This window comes from Rhodamnia argentea, chromosome 2, assembly GCF_020921035.1.
Source record: "Rhodamnia argentea isolate NSW1041297 chromosome 2, ASM2092103v1, whole genome shotgun sequence".
NCBI lineage: Eukaryota > Viridiplantae > Streptophyta > Magnoliopsida > Myrtales > Myrtaceae > Rhodamnia > Rhodamnia argentea.
The window spans coordinates 24,231,350-24,251,006 of record NC_063151.1 but is presented as its reverse complement, the minus strand read 5'-3'; the positions used below and the strand labels follow the sequence as shown (position 1 = coordinate 24,251,006).

Below are 19,657 nucleotides of genomic sequence, written 5' to 3'. Positions count from 1 at the left end.
TGTTAATGTAGTCTATGTCACCAACTTTAGCCAAAAATTGTTGACATTGGTACCGGCTTTCCTACGGGTCACGATCGGCGCCGACGTAAATAATTTTTATAGTTTTTTTTTTTTAATTTTTTCCTCCTTTTGTTTTTCCCCATCCTTTTCGCCAATGGCTAGCCAGCCATCGACCACGAGCAATGGCGGACAAGGGTGGCCCTCGAACTCGCCTAGGCGAGACCCGGCAAGGTTGACTTGGCAAGATTTGGCAAGGGGGGCCATTGCGGGCGCTCGCCCTCATCGCTGGCCACAAGTGATGGTCAGCGTTCGCCACTGGTAAGAAAGGAAAAAGAAAAAAAAAGAGGAAAAAATTAGAAAATTTAGCAAAATTTTTCCATGTTAGTGCCACCCATGTCATGTCGAATGGCTTATCTTCATGCCACCGATTTTCGGCCAAAATTGACCGAACAGATTACATTGATAAATTGTAAAAAGGTTTAAGCTAAATTAGCCTAATTAAAAGGTTTATGACTGAATTTGCACAAGTGTAACAGGTTTAGAACTTTCTCGATAATTTCATCCGGAATATTACCTAGGGTTCCAACGTACTGATATAGGTATAGTACCGAGGGATCCAAAGGGCTAATCCCCTGCATGATCACAAATAGCCATCATCCCTCCCCTTTACTTCTCTTAAAGAAAAGCGCTAAGGTCCTAGCTCGCCAACCACTCTAGCATACCATACCGCTTTAGAGTGCGGGATATACACTTTTGATTCCCGTATCTTTAGGAATGATCAATTTTAACTGGCATACACCGTCATTCTCTCAAAAGTATGTGACCAAAATTTCAGCGTCATTTCAATAACAAATGAAAAAATGATTCTAGGATTGGTTTAGGCGAATTATATTATGAATGAGAGAGGACCATTCAATACAAGATTTCGTAAAAATCATGCATCTAATAATTGAATTGTATTGCTATTTCCTAATTAGATTCTCGCATTTAATAATGAAATATCGCAAAATGAATCAAATCTAAGCATCGAAAAGATTGTCTAAAAGTCCTAAACCTAGTATACTTTTGTCAATTGAAACAGTCCTAAATCTTGTAGTTTTCCCAATTAAGTCCCAAATATTTCCACGTTTTGTCGATTGAATCCATCCAGCCAATTATGGCCAAAAATCACTAACGTAGATGCCGGTCGTTCTACGTGGCACGGCCGCCGCCGAAACGGACAAATTTTAATGATGTTTTATTATTTTTTTTTTTTGAATTTTTATGCATTTTTATTTTTTCACTTTATTAATTTTTCTTCATTACTTTTTTTCTTTTTTTCTTTTCATTTTTTCCTTTTTCCCTCTACTAGGCCCCGGCGGAAGGAAAAATGGAAAAAGAATAATACAGAAAAATAGAAAAAAACCAAAAATCAAAATAATGTTAAAATAAATTTAAAATTGTCCACGTCGGTGGTGGTCATGCCACGTAGGACAACTAGCGTTCACGTTAGTGATTTTCCAACCAAAATTGAAAGAATAGACTCAATTGACAAACCGCTTTAGAGGGTGGAGTATCCCCCTCTTCGAGTGACTCCTTTGATTGCTTCCAAATTTCTTCGAGTTCGACGGAAGCCATCCAGTGAGATGCGGTTGTGAAGTCGGATGTGACCGATAAAGGCATATATCTATCTACGGGGCTAATCGGTAGTTCGAGTCAATAAGAGTTAGATGCCCTACTGCTGCATGTGCCGCCTGTTGGCGTGTGAAGCCAAAATATTTCATTAAGGGCTTTTTTTGTCTTTTGTCCTTTTTTGCTCTTAGGTTAAAAGCTATATCTCTTATATTAGTAGTGTAAAGGTAGTAACCGCCATATAAGAGAGAGAGAGAGAGAGAGAGAGAGAGAGAGAGAGAGAGAGAGAGAGAGAGAGAGAGAGAGAGAGAGAGAGAGAGAGGATGTGACGGCATTCTTGAGTATTCTCGATTTCTTTTTTGCCTTGATCTTGTGAGAAGATCATTGGTTGTATTCCTATTTTTCTCGAAGACTAGTGGATTCGCAGAATGCCTCTGCACGGAGACGTAGCCCAAGTTTGGGTGAACTTCGATAACAAATTCTCTAATGTGTTCTTTTGATTCCGTTCTTTCATGATTATATTTTACTAGCGTGGATTGTTTGCTTGGATTATTATTCTGGAATTGGTTCTCGATTTCTAACAACTAGTATCAGAGCCGATGGTTGGTGTTCCATGCGGTTATTGAGCGGGCCCAAAGGTAGACTTCATGGTCATGAGATTGGGCTATTCAACTTGAGATAAGTTGATGCGGAAGGGTACCTAAATTAAGGGGGAGCGGATCGGACTTAACACCGAGCTCACACGTGAGGGGGAGACTGTTAGGATGTACATGTAAGTGAGTTGTGTTAAAGAAATCCCACATCGGAGAATCAAAGTAGTGTAGAGCTGTTAATATACCCATGTTGGCCCATAACTTATTAGCTTAAGCTTTTGAGTAAATGTGGGTTTGACTGAATATGTTAACGGGCTCGGACTTGGGCTTCCTCTTGGTGATCTTTCCAGGCAAAGGTATCGGGCTTCAGTTGTGCACTCCCATCAACTAGTATCAGAGACGGGTTGGCTAATCGAAAACATCGAGGGTTTTTCGGTGACATTAGATTGAAAGCAAATAGTATGGCAGAAGATAAAATCAGAATTGATAAGTTTGATGGGCAAGATTTCGGATGGTGGAAACTCCAAATAGAGGACTATCTTTATCAAAAAGATCTCTATGCACCACTTGAGGGTTGGAAACCCGAACTTGCGGAAGTGGATCCAACAACAGAATTAGGATGGAAAATTCTTGATCGAAAGGCGTTAGGTGCGATTTGTATAGGGTGACGAAAAACACAGGATATCACATCGCGAAAGCGAAGACTGCAAAAGAAGCCATGGATATTCTCACGAATATCTATGAGAAACCGTCCACATCAAATCAAATGTTTTTGCTAAAGAAGTTGGTTAATATGAAATTATCCGACGGAGGTTCTATTGTAGAGCCTATTAACGGTTTCACGTAGGTTATAGGTCGGTTAGAATCAGTAGGTATAAATATGGATATGAAGCTACAAGCTTTGTTGTTTTTATGTTCCCTTCCGGAAAGTTACAATACCGCGGTGTAGGGAATTTCGAGTACCATAAAGGACGATTTGACTCCGGATGATGCTGTGAGTAGTATCATGGATGAAGAGATGCGAAGGAAAGTCTCGGGTGGAGATAAGTTTTCGGTATCTGCATCTTCAACGGCACTAGCAGTAGAGAACCGTGGGAGAAGTAAGAGTAGAGGAAAATTCAGCGGGTATGGCGGGTCACAATCTAGGGGAAAAGAGGTTGCAAAAGATGAGTGCTGGTTTTGTTACCGGAGAGAACATCGTAGATTTCAATGTGAAGCTTATAAGAAGAAGCAACGAGAAGAGAATCAAGGAGCTAATGTGGTAAGCGATGAACCTTTGCTAGAGAATTTGTGCTTATCTCGGGGTTTGACTTAACAACGAGATAAGTGGTTTCTTGATTCTAATGCTTCTTTTCATTGCACCTCGCAAAGAGATATATTTGCTGATTATGCCAATGGAGATTTTGAACAAATGATTGTGGGAAACAACCACATATGTCCAATTGTAGGAAAAGGAACTATGATTGTGAATATATCGGGTGGAAAACGTCTAATTTTGCTTGAAACCGGACATATTCCCTAGTTGAAGAAAAATCTGACTATCAATGAGCTGGCGGTCAAGAGGAATACGATGATCCGGAACAAACTAACGACCACGAAGTATCTGTTTTGAGGAGATCTACACGTTTGAGAAAGCCAAAGGTAATTTTTTATCCATCAACTAATATTGTTCCGAGCCATATCTTATATAAATATTCGGGAGAGCCGGAAACTTATGATGAGGCAAAGAAAAACATATCTCACATGCGGTGGGAGCGTGCTATGAAAAACAAGATGAGCTCGTTACTTCAGAGCAAAACTTGGGAGTTGACCAAGTTGCCCACTGGTAAAAAGTTTTTGTTAAACAAGCGGGTATATAGGATCAAAAGTGAAGCAGCCGGTAGTATCATATACAAGGTGAGACTTGTAGTAAAGGGCTTTTCTCAAAAAGGAGGGATTGACTACTACGAGATATTTTCACCGGTAGTGAAGATGACATCAATTAGAGTTTTATTGAGTATAGTTGTAGTGGAGGATCTTTATCTCGAGCGGTTAGATGTAAAAACATCGTTTTTGCATGGTGATCTAGATGAAGAGTTATACATGGCGCAACCAGAAGGTTTTGTGGTCAACGGTAAAGAGCACATGGCGTGTCGCTTGAAGAAAAGCTTGTATAGCTTGAAGCAAGCCCCGCGACAATGGTACTTAAAATTTGATGATTTTATGGAAGAAAAAGGATTTGCACATTGTGAGGCTGATTATTGCGTTTATTTTCGAAAGTATAGCGATGATGATATTATATATCTCTCTTTATATGTTGATGACATGCTAGTTGTGTGACGTCCCGGAAATTTAGTGTCTATAAGAAAAATTATGAATTCTAAAGTGGAAAATAAAATTTGGATTTTGAGGATTTAAGAGGCGATGATTGGTCATTCCGGGACATACGTCAGAAAAAGTCAAGTTTGAATAGTCAAACGTTGACTCATAGTGTTGAGACCCTTCGCGCGCAACTTCGGTCTTGTCCGAACCCTAAATGCCAAAATATCGGTTTTGCTCTCGATCGATTGAGCCAAATCACTACTGGTACCCATTTTGCCAAATTATCAATTTGCCCTTAGATTTTATTTAGATAAGACAAAAAAATTAATTTTGAAGAGACCATGGCCCCATTCTTTTCTTTCTTTGACCGAAACCCCCCAACTCTTCAATCTTCAGCCCCCATCCCACATGGACACCCATCTCCATCACCTCATCCCATCCCATCTTTTTTCTCTCTCCAATTAATTCTCTCTCTCTCTCTCTCTCTCTCTCTCTCTCTTTTCCCTCATTCTTCACGCCACCAGAGCCCACCCCTCCTCTTGGTTCATCATCATCTTCTTCTCTCTTCTTCACTTCTCTTACGTCTTTCGTTTTCTGCAATCGAGTGACCAACCCCTCCACCATGCGACGCCTAACCATACCGCCACCACCACCCGGTCTACGCCTTTGTCCGTCGTCGCACCACTCCGGCCGGTCGTCCTTCGTGCCGTCGCCTCGCCGGACCGCCACTGCTACATCGAACCCACGACACCGTCGGACCCGAGACCCACAAGACCGCCGTCCTCCGTCTCGTTGCCTCCGACGCCGCCGTGAACCGAGCTCGTCCCGGCCGTCGACGACCACCCCGGCTACCCCCGACGCCGGCCACCCGAGTCCAAGCCGCGAGATCCGAGAACCCCAGCCCACCGGATCCGCGAGCTCCGGCCGCTACCTTCGTCGAGCCGCCGTCCGGCCCGCCCTACCGCCGACCACCAGCCACCTCCAGCTACCCGCGACAGCCCCGACGCCTGCTCCTCCACCCCAACCACCCGAAACCCCCATGCCGTGAACAAGAGCCCACGAAACCCGACTCCGACCGGACCCAAAACTAGTGACTCGACCCAAAATTCGAGATCTGACCCGAACCGCCAACCCGACCTGACCCGAACAATAACCCGAGACCCGATTCAAACAAGTGGCTTGTTTTTGACACCGCCACGCCCGACTCTACATCGAACATTGGAGTTGTGAGTCGACCCCTAAACTCTGATTAGGGTGTTAACCGCATTCGGGAATTAGAATAATTGATGTAGACTGCGATTAGAATAATTAGTGGGTATTAGATGTATTTATTTAAATTATAAATTGTATTATTTGCCTAAAATCGGGTCGATTTATTATTAAAGTGACAATTAATCAAAGCATGGATTAATTGACTAAGATGAATTAATTAACTAAAGTCGGGTTATTAATCAAGATAGATTTAATTATTTATGTTGGAAATTTATTAATTGCTATTTTAATTGTAATTAAATCAGTTAATTAGAATTGTGATAATTATTTAATTGTTAATTATTGGATTATTATTATTGGGTGACTGTGTGATGACCGTTGAGTGTCATGACCGATTACTCTGTTTTTAGATACAAAGTCGGGTGGACAATATGTGTATTTATGTGATCATGTGTGGACTGACATTTTAAGCATGAAAATGGCCTTGAGCCAAGTTTTGAGCACGACTGTTTGTGAGTGTGCATTGGGTTAAATGCAAAGATATAAATTGGTTGGTTGCACGTCGTGCGTGTATGGTCACATAATGGATATCGTCTTCTCGGGTACGTAAGGACGAAGCCGACCCCCGGGTACAAGGGTTCGAGCTTGGTAAGTTCGTGCCGAGGGTACTTGGAACCACATGACTTATTAGATGCCGGTTGCAGCTTGTGATGGACCGACGCTCCCTATAGGAATGCCCGATTGTTAATCCATGCTGAGGGTACTTGGAACCACGGGGTTTGTCGATTGCCGTTGCCGAAGGAATGGAATGGTGCCTGGCTCTGCCAGAAGAGCATGGTTTTACTAGACCGAGAATGGTCGTTAATAACTAGAACATGTGTGGTGCATTATGCATGCAATCTATGATGAGTGTTCCGGTTATGTGCCTTGGTTATATACATATATATGAATTGTTTAATGTGTTGACTAAGGTGGGGTAAGCCTGCATGTGCTTGATGGTGGACTGTTGATTTTGGATCCGATTCTGTGATAGGTAAAGCGTTGCAAAGATCGCACGCTATTGGTTTACCATCATTATTGTATTACATGCTTAGGATGCCTTGAGCGAGTTAATGTCCTACTCGGACTTAGGCGTTGACTCACCGAGATTTTATATCTCACCCCGTTGTTGTTAACAATTTTTCTTTAGGTCCTTAGCTATGGAAGTCGGAAGTGTTCGCGGTTTCTTTTTGAGTAGCACGGAGTAGTGTTAACCCATAATCCCGATTCGGTATTTTTGAGGGTTATAGGAAGTGGCCCCGAGGTAGGGCTTGTATATACACATTCTTCCTAGGGTTAACAGTAAATAAATAAAAAGAATTGTTTGGAGTGATTTCCTGCTTTTCTATCCCTGTGTATTTTATAATTGTTTGGGAGTTACACGTTCCGTATGCACTTAATAATAAGATAAAATAATGGGTCGATGACGTGCCTGGAACGTCGTCCTTTTATGACCTGAGGCGATTTGATAGGGTTGTTGCGGGCCCGGGGATTGGGGCATGACAAGTTGCTAGTTCTAATATGAAGAGAATCGCAGAAGTAAAGAAGATGTTAGCATCGTAGTTTGCTATGAAAGATTTGGGAGAGGCCAAGAAGATTTTAGGCATGAAAATCATCGGGAACAGGAAAAATAAGAAATTATGGTTGTCGCGGGAAGACTATGTGAACAAGGTGTTGAAGAGATTTAACATGGATAAGGCAAAACCGATTGCGACTCCTCTAGCGAGTCACTTCAAACTTCCAAGCATATGTGTCCGAATACTCAAGCTTTGAAAGATGAGATGGCGATAGTTCCATACGCATCAGCAGTAGGACGTTTGATGTATGCCATGGTGAGCATGAGACCGGACATTACACAGGCAATGGGAATTGTGAGTCAATATTTGCAAAACCCGGGCAAAGAGCATTGGCATGCAAGAAAATGGATATTGAGATATCTAGCGGGTACATCAAATTAATCTCTTTGTTATGGAGGTACATCTATGGATACAGATCACTTGGGTGAACGAGATAGTGGTAAGAGTACCACTGGATATAAATTTACAGTTGCGGGTACAATAGTGAGTAGGGTATCTCAACTACAGAAAATAGTGGCTTTATCGATGACAGAAGCAGAGTACGTGGCAATCACGGAAGCCTCTAAGGAAATCATGTGGCTACAAGACTACCTAGACATATCAAGAAGCATTATCACTTCATAAGGCAGCATTAAAAGATAACGAGTTAAAGCTACAGAAGATTGATAGCTCAAAGAATCCATGTTTACCAAGGTAGTAGACAGATAGAAGCATATTTTATGTACTAGTACTATTGACATTACTCCATGTTAATTGATGAGGAGTATTGCAGAGACACAAGTTTCAGTTACTAGTTTTTGAAGAGGATGGATGCAAAGTTGTTTGATGCATTAGATATATTTGTCTTCAAGTGGGAGATTGTTGGCATGTGAAGCCAAAATATTTCATTAAAGGCTATTTTTTTCTTTTGTCCTTGTTTGCTCCTAGGTTAAAAGCTATACCTCTTATATTAGCGATGTAAAGACAATAGCCGTCATAAGAGCCAAAAAAAAAAAAAAAAAGGGGAGAGAAGCGCAAAGTAATGAATAGAGAGAAAAAGGAAAAGAGAGGCCATGACGGTATTATAGAGTGTTCTCGATTTCTTTTTTGCCCCGATCTTCCGAGAAGATCATTAGTTGTATTCTCATTTTTCTCGAAAACTAGTGGATTCATAGAATGCCTCTGCGCGGAGACGTAATCCAAGTTTGGATGAACTTCGATAACAAATTCTCTAATGTATTCTTCTAATTCTGTTATTTTATGACTATATTCTGCTAACGTGGATTATTTGCTCGGATTATTATTCTGAAATTGATGCGCGACTCCTAATACCACCCTCGTGCAGCATGTGTCTCCGACAATAGCCACTACAAAAAGGTCGTGAAGTTCAAGAGTAGTAGTAATGCACATCGAAGTAAGGCATTTGCATTTCAATAAGTTCTCCCTCCAATCTTTATTTGTGCCCTTGTTCTAAATTTTCAGAGTCATTATTATTGTTTTGGTTCCAACAACATGGATGCCTAGAATCAACTTTCAATTTACAGGTTGATTTTACGCCACATATACAACCACTAGCTACACCTTCCACGCAAAAAGAAAGACACGCGGATGGAGAAAATAGCAGAGGAACCTTGAAAGACTTCGACTTGCAACCGCCTGTGTGTTTTACATGTCAATCTCAGGCTAATCTCATCTAATAAATGGCAGATGTTCGATCGAGTTCATTCATTTACTTAGAATAGAAGCCTTCGATATTTGCAATTTAACTGTATTGCAGGCCTAATGCGATTACACGAGCAATGTTAAGATCTTAGTTATCTGTTTGATGAAATGCTTAACCAAAACTTACATTTCAAGGGTTCAAGAAGGTGAGTTTAAGGTGAAGCCTATGGTGGTGTTAATTGTTGACAGAAAGCTGACAAATCGAGATGATTCCCAATGAAATGGTGCTTTGGAGCAATTTTCAACGCACCCACTACAGCTCTCTTTCTTGTATCATCATTGGGAAGAGATCGTAGAGTGCTCGTTTTCGCTTAAAGTTTAAGCTCAACTCGGCAAGCCTCATTTGAATTTTACGTCATGATAATTACTGCGTTCATAACATGTACGAAGATCGGGGTAAGTTTAGTTCGGGGAAAACTTCATGATAAAAAAGAAAATGCTTTTGAGGAAACCATTTTTTAGGAAAATATTTTTCCTTTTTCTGGTTAGGGAATTCATTTTCCCAAATTTTAAGCTTGCACATTTGATTGGCCGTAAATATTTTCCGATTTTCAGCAAACCAAACATGTGAAAGTCCATGAACTGATTTACAAAAAATTCTTTCTCAAACAATTTTGACGCTTCAGGTTTAAAGGAGAAGGTTCATTAAAAGTAGATGTCACACTGTAAACTCAGGTGAAGTAGATGTTTGGTTTCACTTTTGGCTTTTGACTTCAATCTTTCAATTTTTAGTTCTAAGATTGAAATGTGGCTATTGGCGGGTTTGTAATGTACTTAATCGGGAAAGAGTCCTACATTAGAAAATGCGAAGAAGCTTGTCGTTTAAATGTGAGAGCATTGTCTGTTAAGATTTGTCGTCGTAATGAACTATAAAATCTTCGTAAAAGACAAGTTATACGGTGCGCCGGTATTTTAACCACCCCTCATTTCACGTGGGCTAAGCTCTTCAAAGGAGTATTTGATTAACCGTGGTATGTAGTAACAATGCGCACTTTGGTCCATTCCAACTTCATTCGTCATCTTACGAACCTGTCAAGAGCTGCACCTTGTCCGAGTGCTCTTGCCCTGGCTATCACTATTTTGCCACTCGTCCAAATTTAATATGGACCTAGTCTGTGCTCAAACCACGCTTCTTTTGGAGATCACCATTTATGATGACCGGGTCTATTACATGTGAGCCAAGCCTCCAAAAGGAATAGTTAAAGAGTAATCATGCAGGGTGATGACCATCTAGGATTATCGTTAGTTATGACAGTTTGACAGGCCGAGATACCTGTTTGGCTCAAAATCGATAGTTGTCGACGGTCATTAATCGAGGCACCGAATTGATTCATTATGATAAAGAAAGTACGACATCATCTATACGTCGTGTGTTAGCAGGTCTAAGAACAGTCAGTCATAGAATCTTATACATATCAGATGGGCTATACCTGCATATGATAAATGAAAACTCTCTTACCTCGTGTATCATCAAGAGGATGAGAGAAAAGAGGGGGAAAAGACACAATTTTCACTCAACACCACAAGAAAAGGAGCAGAACAAATATAAATGCTCCAATGCGCCGCATAAGGTGTAAATAGAACGTGTGAAAACATTTACATTTATTTAAACAATAGTTCAGATTATATTACATTGAACTATGGTTATTGGATACACTGTTTGACCCGAAAAAACTCTATGGATACGTCGTCGTCATAGCTAGGATCCTCTGTTCTAGGACCCCAAGTCCTTCGGATCTGCCATACAAGAAAAACCACATACATGGGTTTCGAACTCTGTTATGGCGATGAAATCTGTGTTTTCTCAGTAGGCAAGCTGTGATGGCATGCCTTGTTTCTTCAAAGGGCTGTCGACGGTAAAGGAACCCGCCTGCGATACTCTGCGAGTGCCCACAATGGGTATATGTTCCGGTATGTGACATAGTGTAACATGCAGTTCTTGTTGAAAACCCCAGTGATCTCCTGCAACCCAAAGTTATTGACTACTAAGAATAATGGCAGGCATAGTTCATGCTTCGATCATGTTGTTTCATTGTAAGGCAACTCGTACCGATAATGTTTCGAGGAATTAAACAAACTGTGTGCAAGATAATATGCGTGGACTAATATCATCTCTGAGTTCTCCTAGTTGTATGGATTATATTGCACAGGAAATTCTTTCCGTGGATCTTGGTGGTGCGCACTCTTATCGTTTCCGAAACATCAACACTTAGATGAGATCAAGTTATAGAAAGGAACAAACCTGTTGGGGATAATCGCCGTCTTCCATTTGTGAATTGATTAGCAGCTTTGCGGCACGGTGCAGGGGAGTCGGATCCCTTTCCGCCTGATAGTAGATGAAAACATCAAAGTCAGAAACTACATTTGAATATTGATCGATGCGACTGAGACCCGAACAACAAAATCATCCACTGACCTGCCCTGCGTGAATCAGACCCAGCATAGCCCAACCGGTGTGTACCAGATTCGATTTGTTTCCTTTGAGCGGTACGTATTCCTGCATCGACCGATTTGAACATTAGAGAATTCAAGATTTGTATGTTGCCAGAAAAGCGTGCAACGAATACAGCTGAAGCCAAACATGATGTAGAAGGTCCCACTAGAAATTACCTTCTTCGGGCAAGAAAGATAGCTCTCTCCCCACCCGCCATCCTGCAACTGCGTTCGTAGAAGAAAAGCGACTCCTTTGTGCATGGCTGCACAATTGCTATACGTCTTGCCTGCAGCTGCTAGTCCTCCAAGGGCAAACCATGAGCCGTATGTAAAACAGACTCCCCAGTTCCCATACCTGCAACAATTGCTTAATTAGTCAGTTGTTTCCTTGATTTATCCAAAATATCCATAAATGCCTAATGGAAAAGGAACATACCACGAGCCATCCGGATTTTGTATGTTCTCCAGAAACCGTACGGCATTTGGTATGAAACTCTCAATCTCCTTCTTCCTGTGCCCGGGATACAAATTCCTGAACATAACTAACGCACTTATGGCTGACGATGTGCATTCAACATATTCATGCTCGACGACAATGTCAGCAAAGAACTCTGTCGGATTTAGGAGCTGCAAGTGACAAATGATGAAAATATTATCCTCATTTAGCAATTTATTAACAAAGAAACATGTCAGTGTCTGTCAGGACTAATCAAGGAATTCCTACAAATTTATTAAACACTTACTTCTAGCCATTCCTGGGCTCCCGTGGGTTCCCATGCAGCCAATCCGCCATTTTTACTCTGGAAAAAGTGACGTTCAAGGTTGATGTGATGATAGTATAATTTATAATCATACATGGGAATCTCATAAAAGTTAGGAAACTCAAAGGAAGACTTGGAGAGCAACATGCTTTTGGGATGCATGGACCAGACAAAGTTTGGCCAATCTAGATCGAACATTTTCTCAAGTCTTGCTCGGAAAAGAAAGACAATGGTGTACTCACCTGAAGAGAAAGTAAGACATTGACAGCATCGTACAATCTCTCTGGCTCCATCTTCTCGCCAACAATTTCAGGTGGCATCGTTGAGAAAAGCAAGCAACACTGAATAAATAAGAAAAGAGATTCGGTGAGAAACAGAGCAACTTAGGATTGGATTGAACCTGCGGATGCAGTGTAGGTGTTCATAGCAGAATTACCTTCAGGCCTTCTGCAGTGCAATCAGAGACTTGCCAGCCATGATCTTGATCCGAAAATGTCCAAGATCCTTTAGAAATATGACGGTGCATGCTTTTGAAGTCACCAGAAGGATTGTCCCTGACCTGGAATGTTGTTGACATATCGATGCAGTTCAGCCTATGTTAGGAAGCAAGAAAACTAGGAAAAACTTTGGAGGCAAACAGATGCTCGCAAGAATCAAATTCAAACCTGAGATTTTTTAATGAAGTCGTGTCCTCTAGCTAATACCGGTGCTATCTCCTCAGTCATATTACTGGCAAGCAAAGCTTGGATGGCGAAGCCCGTATCCCACTCTTGGCTTCCAAAACTCTGCATATGAATGAGCCAAACACCATACTAAGCTTTCCTCTAGATGGTCTCACTTTACTAAATCAATCTTCTCATCTTTCAAACATGCAGCATAAGTATTTCTCAGTTCAAGTGTAAGCCCGATTCTGTCACGGTTCAGTGACACTACTACTAACCTGCATCTTCATTCCGTCTTCAGCCACCCAAAGATAATCCGGTATCCTAGCAAGATGCTTCTTGAAATAGTCACCGTCTGGGTCTTCTACCCAGCAAGCAAGCATGCATAACACCTGTCCAAGTCCAAAGCAAAATATATTCTACTTGATGTTTCCCATGATCTGTAAATTGTGCGATTTTATGTGTCTCTCTCCACTGTTCAAATGTATGTATTCATTACCTTTTCTACACATCCAATTGTGATATATCGACTGTTCTCGTCTTCGTAGTGAATGTGCTTCATCGTCACCTGGAGTGCCTTTTCTCTTAGTTTATTAAATGGCCAACGGTTGAGAAAAGGCTCGGTGAATATGTACAGGCTGTCCCACATCAGATCCTGTATTAATGGATGGGGATAGTAGAGATCCTCCTGCAACAACAATTCGAATTATTTCTGTCAAAAATTTGCTGACCCACATACTATCTGATTCTGGATCGATATTTTGGACCAGCTAGTGACACTTGCCTTGGCGCAATGATGGCGGACTTTTCTCCAGCAAATGGTGTTGTAGGGTTGAGTATGAAGTTCTTCTCTCAACTGTTGAACCAGAGGGGTGATCGGGCCGACGAATCTTTTCCCATACAGGTATGACATAGGCATGTAAACCATCCGACAGTAGCACCACATTTTAGCTACATCAATCAAAATTGGACAATTCAGACAACATATCCATGAAACTAAGGAGAAACGCGATTATACAAAACAGAAGTTGAAACTTTCTATCTTCCAAGGGGAATTCTTGAAGGGTGACCGACTTCAATAAAAAGCCAATGCTGTGTTCTTGTTGGTGGAGAAAAAGTGTCACATGGTTCCAATTTGAAAATTAGTCCAACAAATTTGTCTTAACACCACTGTACAATTAAATGTACAGGAATACTATGGAATACCATAAAGGAAAAGATCAAGAAAATCTGGGAAAACAAACCTGGATGCATGGGGAGGAATGAAGGCAAGATCCAGAACTCAGGGGGCATTGGGTTGCTTCCAGACCAGTCGAAAATTCCGAGAATCTGCAGAGCAGGCAGGACCAGACAACAAACAAGCACAAGCACAAAGTCAAATATGATTCACTCAAACACAGGCACAGAACAATCCTGAGAACAATTTTTCGACTATCAGTGAAGGAAGAGAGGGAGATTGCCGAGAGCCAAGTCTTGCCCCAGGAGGGTATGTAGGTGACGCCGCCACGGTCAAGAATCCACTTCCTGGCCCGAGTACAAGCATTGTCCAGGCCACCATTGGGCCCTTCCCCGAGAATGCGCATGCATATGTAGCTCAGGGTGGTGCAGAACATGGTGCTGTGACCTTCAATGTGCAAGCCCCAACCACCATCTTCATTCTGCAACAAAATGAGCGCCAGACATAAACAGAGTTTCAAGTCAGAAGTTTTTCAAAGCTCCTGTGCTATTTTCGCCATCCGGGTGTCTTTCTTTTCGCGAGGAAAGCATACCTGGTGGTTGTAGATGTAGCGGAGAATCTCTTTGTGGTGCTCGGCAGGGAAGATGGCATTGAGGTGGCCGGTGATGTAGACGCACATGACCAGGGGAGGGAGGAAAAAGAGAGGGCCGGCGATCTCGGCGGGCCAGTGGCCGTCACTGGCCTGCAGGGCGGAGAAGAAGCAGACAGCCCGCCTCAGCGCGGTGGTCGCCTTGTCGTTGGTGATCTCCTCGCCATCCTCCACCCTCACTGGCGGGATCGTCTGCTCGAACTGCTTCTCCCTCAGGAACTGCCCAGAAATCATGCACCGTGCGTCAGCTCAAGCTTGGGGCATCACTTCGTGTTACCCCACATGGCAAGCTTTAAACCATACGACAAGCAACAACAGTAACGTTGTATTAAACAAATGTGCGCGTGGGGCGAAGTTCCAATTGGTGTTCGAGATTAGAGTGTTTTTATCGTTTTCAAAACACAATTCGAATGTTGAATTATGACGGGGATTCAAACAACTCTCAGATTAGTTCACGTCTGATGTATCAATGCTCTAAAGTTATAAAAATGATACCAAGACGCGATTCCACCCCTCAGTGCTAGTAGTGGCCTCGAACGTTATCGGGCTAGTAATCTCCAGAGTTCAAGTCCCGAGATCAAGACGATCTCTTCGCTTGATCTCCGATGAGGCTGCCGTGCCGAGCTCGTTTATCACGTTTTGGTGGGCGTGGGGGGTATTGAAGCTAGAGCAAAATTTTCCAAATTGGAAAGAAGAGGAAACGACATAGCCAGGAAGAGAGGCCAAGGTTGGGTTGGATTTTTTTGGCCCGAGATGTCTGGTTGCTACTTCGTCTCTCCTCGCTGACCTCCCCCGATCCAAAGGGTCAAATCTCTCCTTTTCCAAGCCGACCTCGTTTCCTTCACACCCACAATTCAACCCCACGAGAACAACGTCAGGCTATCTACGTGGCCGAAACTTAGATGCCCAATTAGCTAGCATTGTTGAAAACTGATTCTACGTATCCGAGTCGGGTCCGACACGTGCGTAGTGGTGCATGTACGGTTCCTCTTCGTGTGCCTGGAGCTCAATGCCGTCCTCAATTCTGAAGTCGACATAAAAAAAGAAAGAAAATGAAGAAGACGATTCCTCCCCACCACATACAGAGAAACAGGACAGTGGAGTAGTGTTGTTGGTTGTGCGTGGTTCAGGTGCGTGGGATGTATTATGTACCTGCATGCGCCAGAGGAGGTCGCCGCAGGGCTTCACTTGGTGGCGGTGGTCGTAGAAGTGCCGGCGAGCGGCCTCGACATCTGCGCGCTCCTGGGGGGTGCCGGCCTCGGGGTCGAACTCCCAAATCTGCCTGCCCACGTAGTTGTTGGTGCTGTACAAATAGGGACCATCTTCACCTTCTGCTATCTTCAGCCTCCACATTCTGTATCCGGGTTACTTGGCAAGCCGTCCTTCCTGATGATCACGCAAACAAAGAAAAAAAAACGACAAAAAAAGAAAAACAGAAGATAATGAGTTGCTGTCAAACAAAATCTCCTCAGTGAGCTTGTTCATTACATATTCACGAACTATGTCCGTTTTTCCCAAGACTATATCGAACATCTGCATGCATTACGATATCAAAGCTCATCGCTCCGTGATCTTAAACCAGCATAGCCGCGAGAGCGTGAACCATTTGCAGAGAGACATCTACCTCTTCTTCTGCTTGCGAGAGATTTGAGGGAGCAGATGAGAAAAGAATCGAGCTTTCCTCTCTGCAAACAAACCAAACCAAAGCGCTTGGTCGTGTTCTTGTGGAGAAGGAAGAGGGACCTCTATCTATTTATCCACGCACGTCTTGGGTGGCTGGCTTCTTCCTTTTTCCTTCTCTCAATTAATACAACATCGGTTTTTCCGAACAAAAGTCCAACAATGCTAGCAGGTCCCCACAGTTCCCCCCCTCCCACACACACACACACACACACACAACAAAATTAAGTAACGTTGGATTTACTATTCGTACGAAATTGAGTGGCATGTCGAATATACTCACCTATGGGAAGCATGGTCGGAGGAAAAACGAGAGAATTATCCAAAAAGGTTCTAAATCACTGTGTTAATTCAGTCATAAATTTTGTTTATGCCACTTGAGTTTTAAATCTTTTGCGTTTGTGTCAATTCAGTCCATCCGCCTAATTTTGATCGGAAATCGCTGACGTGGCGCGATCGGTGCCGACGTGAATAATTTCGATAATATTTTCTCGCGTTTTTTGTTTTATTTATGTTTTTTTTTTCCTTTTCCCTTCTTTCTCTAACAATCGCTGAGTTCGGCGACCGACTAGAGGCGAGGGTCAACAAGGTCGAGCTCACCCGCCTTTGCTAAAGCTCGCCTTGCTAGCCAGCAGCGAATAGCTCGCCGCCGAGGTTGACGTCGCCGACCCTCACCTCTGGCTGGTTGTCGAGTCCGACAACCGGTTAGAGGAAGAAGGAAGAAGAAGAGAAAGAAAAGAACAAAAAGGAACAAGAAAATAAAAAATAGAAAAATTTCAAAATTCTTTATAATATTATTAAAAATTATTCACGTCGGATATCGGCGCGCCACGTGAACGATTTCAGATCAAAATTGGGTGGATGGACTGAATTGTCACAAATGCAAAAAGTTATGACTTAGTTAGCAAAAAAAAAAAAAGATTTAAGATTGGATTGACACGGTTGTAATCGTTTAAGACTTTTTTTAGTACTTTTCCCAAGGAAAAATATAGCCCTCCTACAAAGTTAACGAGCTAAATAATGAGCGGCGGACGTGGGCCAATACGACCCCGTCCGATCACTTTCCATATCGACACTGTACAATTGACGAACAAGACATGTGTACATAGTCATATGCCGGATCACAGACGGGGTAATTTGAATAGACGGGTCGTCCGTACAAAGCTTCCCTTGTCACGTCAATTTGCAGTTCTCACGTTCATATTGGGGGTTGGACTCCAATAATAATGTCTACTTGAATTGCCAACATAAGCCTAACACCCTTTCGATTATGCTCATTCGTGATGCCTCTCACACCTTGATACATTGAATGACGAATTGGGTGGAAGATAACTAAACCACCGCTGGCGTTTGAATGTGCGGGAAAGAAGCTAACTCCCATTGTCATCTTGTCACGTACCAGAAAAATTTGGGCGGTCCCTCGAAAACAATTTTTTTTTTTTTTGTGACGTGTTGAGCACATCGAAAGGCATGTTGAGCTCCTTACTTCCTGACCCGATGTGTGCTGCCGATGCTATGGATCATGCGAGATCGTTTGAAAGACTGGCACCGCTCATGGCGCCTCGATGAAAACCTCGACGCACATCACTTAGGATACATAGGTTTGCACGGGCTAATCTTGACGTGCTCGGCATTGATCTGCACATAAATAACGTCGGAATGGGTCGTAAGCCGAGCGATCCTTGCGATGAGAAATTATTTTGTATGAACAAATCCGCAACCTTGACGTGCTCGGCATTGATCTGCACATAAATAACGTCGGAATGGGTCGTAAGCCGAGCGATCCTTGCGATGAGAAATTATTTTGTATGAACAAATCCGCAACCCGGCAAGTGCTCCGCAATTCGGAAAGTGCTCACGGAATTCTACTTCCTAAATGGATGGCAAAATAAATAAAGCCGGCTTTACGAAGGAAACAACAAAAAAGAAATTGGAGGAGGTCGACATTCCGAAAAAAGGATTTCTATTGAAATCAAGGAACGACGCTTGAGCAAGGGCAAGATAGAAGGCCCAAAATTCATATAGCTCCAAGCGGGAATATTAGGAAAACTTACCAAAAAAAGAAAAATCTTAAACCTATTACACTTGTACTAATTCAGTCCTAAGTATTTTAATGATTTGTTAATGTAGTCTATGTCGCCAACTTTAGCCAAAAATTGTTGACATTGGTACCGGCTCTCCTACGGGTCACGATCGGCACCGACATGAATAATATTTACAGTTTTTTTTTTATTTTTTCCTCCTTTTGTTTTTCCCCGTCCTTTTCGCCAATGGCTAGCCAACCATCGACCACAGGCAATGGCAGACAAGGGTGGCCCTCGACCTCGCCTAAGCAAGACTCGGCAAGGTTGACCTGGCAAGATTTGGTAAGGGGGGCCATTGTGGGCGCTCGCCCTCATCGCTGGCCACAAGTGATGGTCGGTGTTCACCACTGGCAAGAAAGAAAAAAAAGGAAAAAAATAGAAAATTTAGCAAAATTTTTCCATGTTAGCGCTGGCCATGTCATGTCGAATGGCTGATGTTCATGTCACCGATTTTCAGCCAAAATTGACCGGACAGATTACATTAATAAATTGTAAAAAGGTTTAAGCTAAATTAGCCTAATTAAAAGGTTTATGACTGAATTTGCACAAGTATAACAGGTTTAGAACTTTCTCGATAATTTCATCCGGAATATTACCTAGGGTTCCAACGTATTGATATAGGTATAGTACCGAGGGATCCAAAGGGCTAATCCCTTGCATGATCACAAATAGCCATCATCTCTCCCCTTTACTTCTCTTAAAGAAAAGTGCTAAGATCCTAGCTCGCCAAACACTCTAGCATACCATACCGCTTTAGAGGGCGGGATATACACTTTTGATTCCCGTATCTTTAGGAATGGTCAATTTTAACTGGCATGCACCGTCATTCTCTCTAAAGTACGTGACCAAAATTTCAGCGTCATTTCAATAACAAATTAAAAAATGATTCTAGGATTGGTTTATACGAATTATATTATGAATGAGAGAGGACCATTCAATGCAAGATTTCGTAAAAATCCTGCATCTAAATTGAATTTTATTGCTATTTCCTAATTAGATTCTGGCATTTAATAATGAAATATTGCAAAATGAATCAAAACTAAGCATCGAAAATATTGTCCAAAAAGTCTTAAACCTTATTACACTTTTATCAATTGAAACAATCCTAAATCTTGTAGTTTTTCCAATTAAGTCCTAAATATTTTCACGTTTTGTCGATTGAATCCATCGGCCAATT

General features: G+C 42.2%; 1 protein-coding gene across 3 annotated transcripts in view; it reads right to left on the bottom strand.

Annotated features, from left to right (window-relative positions):
• Window positions 1-16,429, bottom strand: part of LOC125313908 (beta-amyrin synthase-like) — a 33,081-nt gene extending 16,652 nt beyond the window's left edge. The window contains exons 1-17 of one of the 3 annotated variants that reach the window (XM_048275073.1): window positions 16,341-16,429; window positions 15,869-16,102; window positions 14,660-14,935; window positions 14,351-14,548; window positions 14,135-14,219; window positions 13,675-13,841; window positions 13,390-13,578; window positions 13,169-13,282; window positions 12,894-13,013; window positions 12,665-12,787; window positions 12,471-12,569; window positions 12,211-12,267; window positions 11,904-12,094; window positions 11,645-11,822; window positions 11,451-11,531; window positions 11,277-11,360; window positions 10,581-10,996 (exon numbers count right to left, since the gene is read on the bottom strand). In XM_048275073.1, coding sequence (XP_048131030.1) covers window positions 10,874-10,996; window positions 11,277-11,360; window positions 11,451-11,531; window positions 11,645-11,822; window positions 11,904-12,094; window positions 12,211-12,267; window positions 12,471-12,569; window positions 12,665-12,787; window positions 12,894-13,013; window positions 13,169-13,282; window positions 13,390-13,578; window positions 13,675-13,841; window positions 14,135-14,219; window positions 14,351-14,548; window positions 14,660-14,935; window positions 15,869-16,069 — 2,286 coding nt within the window. In that variant the 5' untranslated portion in view covers window positions 16,070-16,102; window positions 16,341-16,429 and the 3' untranslated portion in view covers window positions 10,581-10,873. Of the gene's footprint in view, window positions 1-10,580; window positions 10,997-11,276; window positions 11,361-11,450; window positions 11,532-11,644; window positions 11,823-11,903; window positions 12,095-12,210; window positions 12,268-12,470; window positions 12,570-12,664; window positions 12,788-12,893; window positions 13,020-13,168; window positions 13,283-13,389; window positions 13,579-13,674; window positions 13,842-14,134; window positions 14,220-14,350; window positions 14,549-14,659; window positions 14,936-15,868; window positions 16,103-16,340 lie in introns of those variants that run through there. The other 2 variants (XR_007197620.1, XM_048275074.1) reach the window with 2 other exon arrangements.
• Window positions 16,430-19,657: the final 3,228 nt, after the last annotated feature.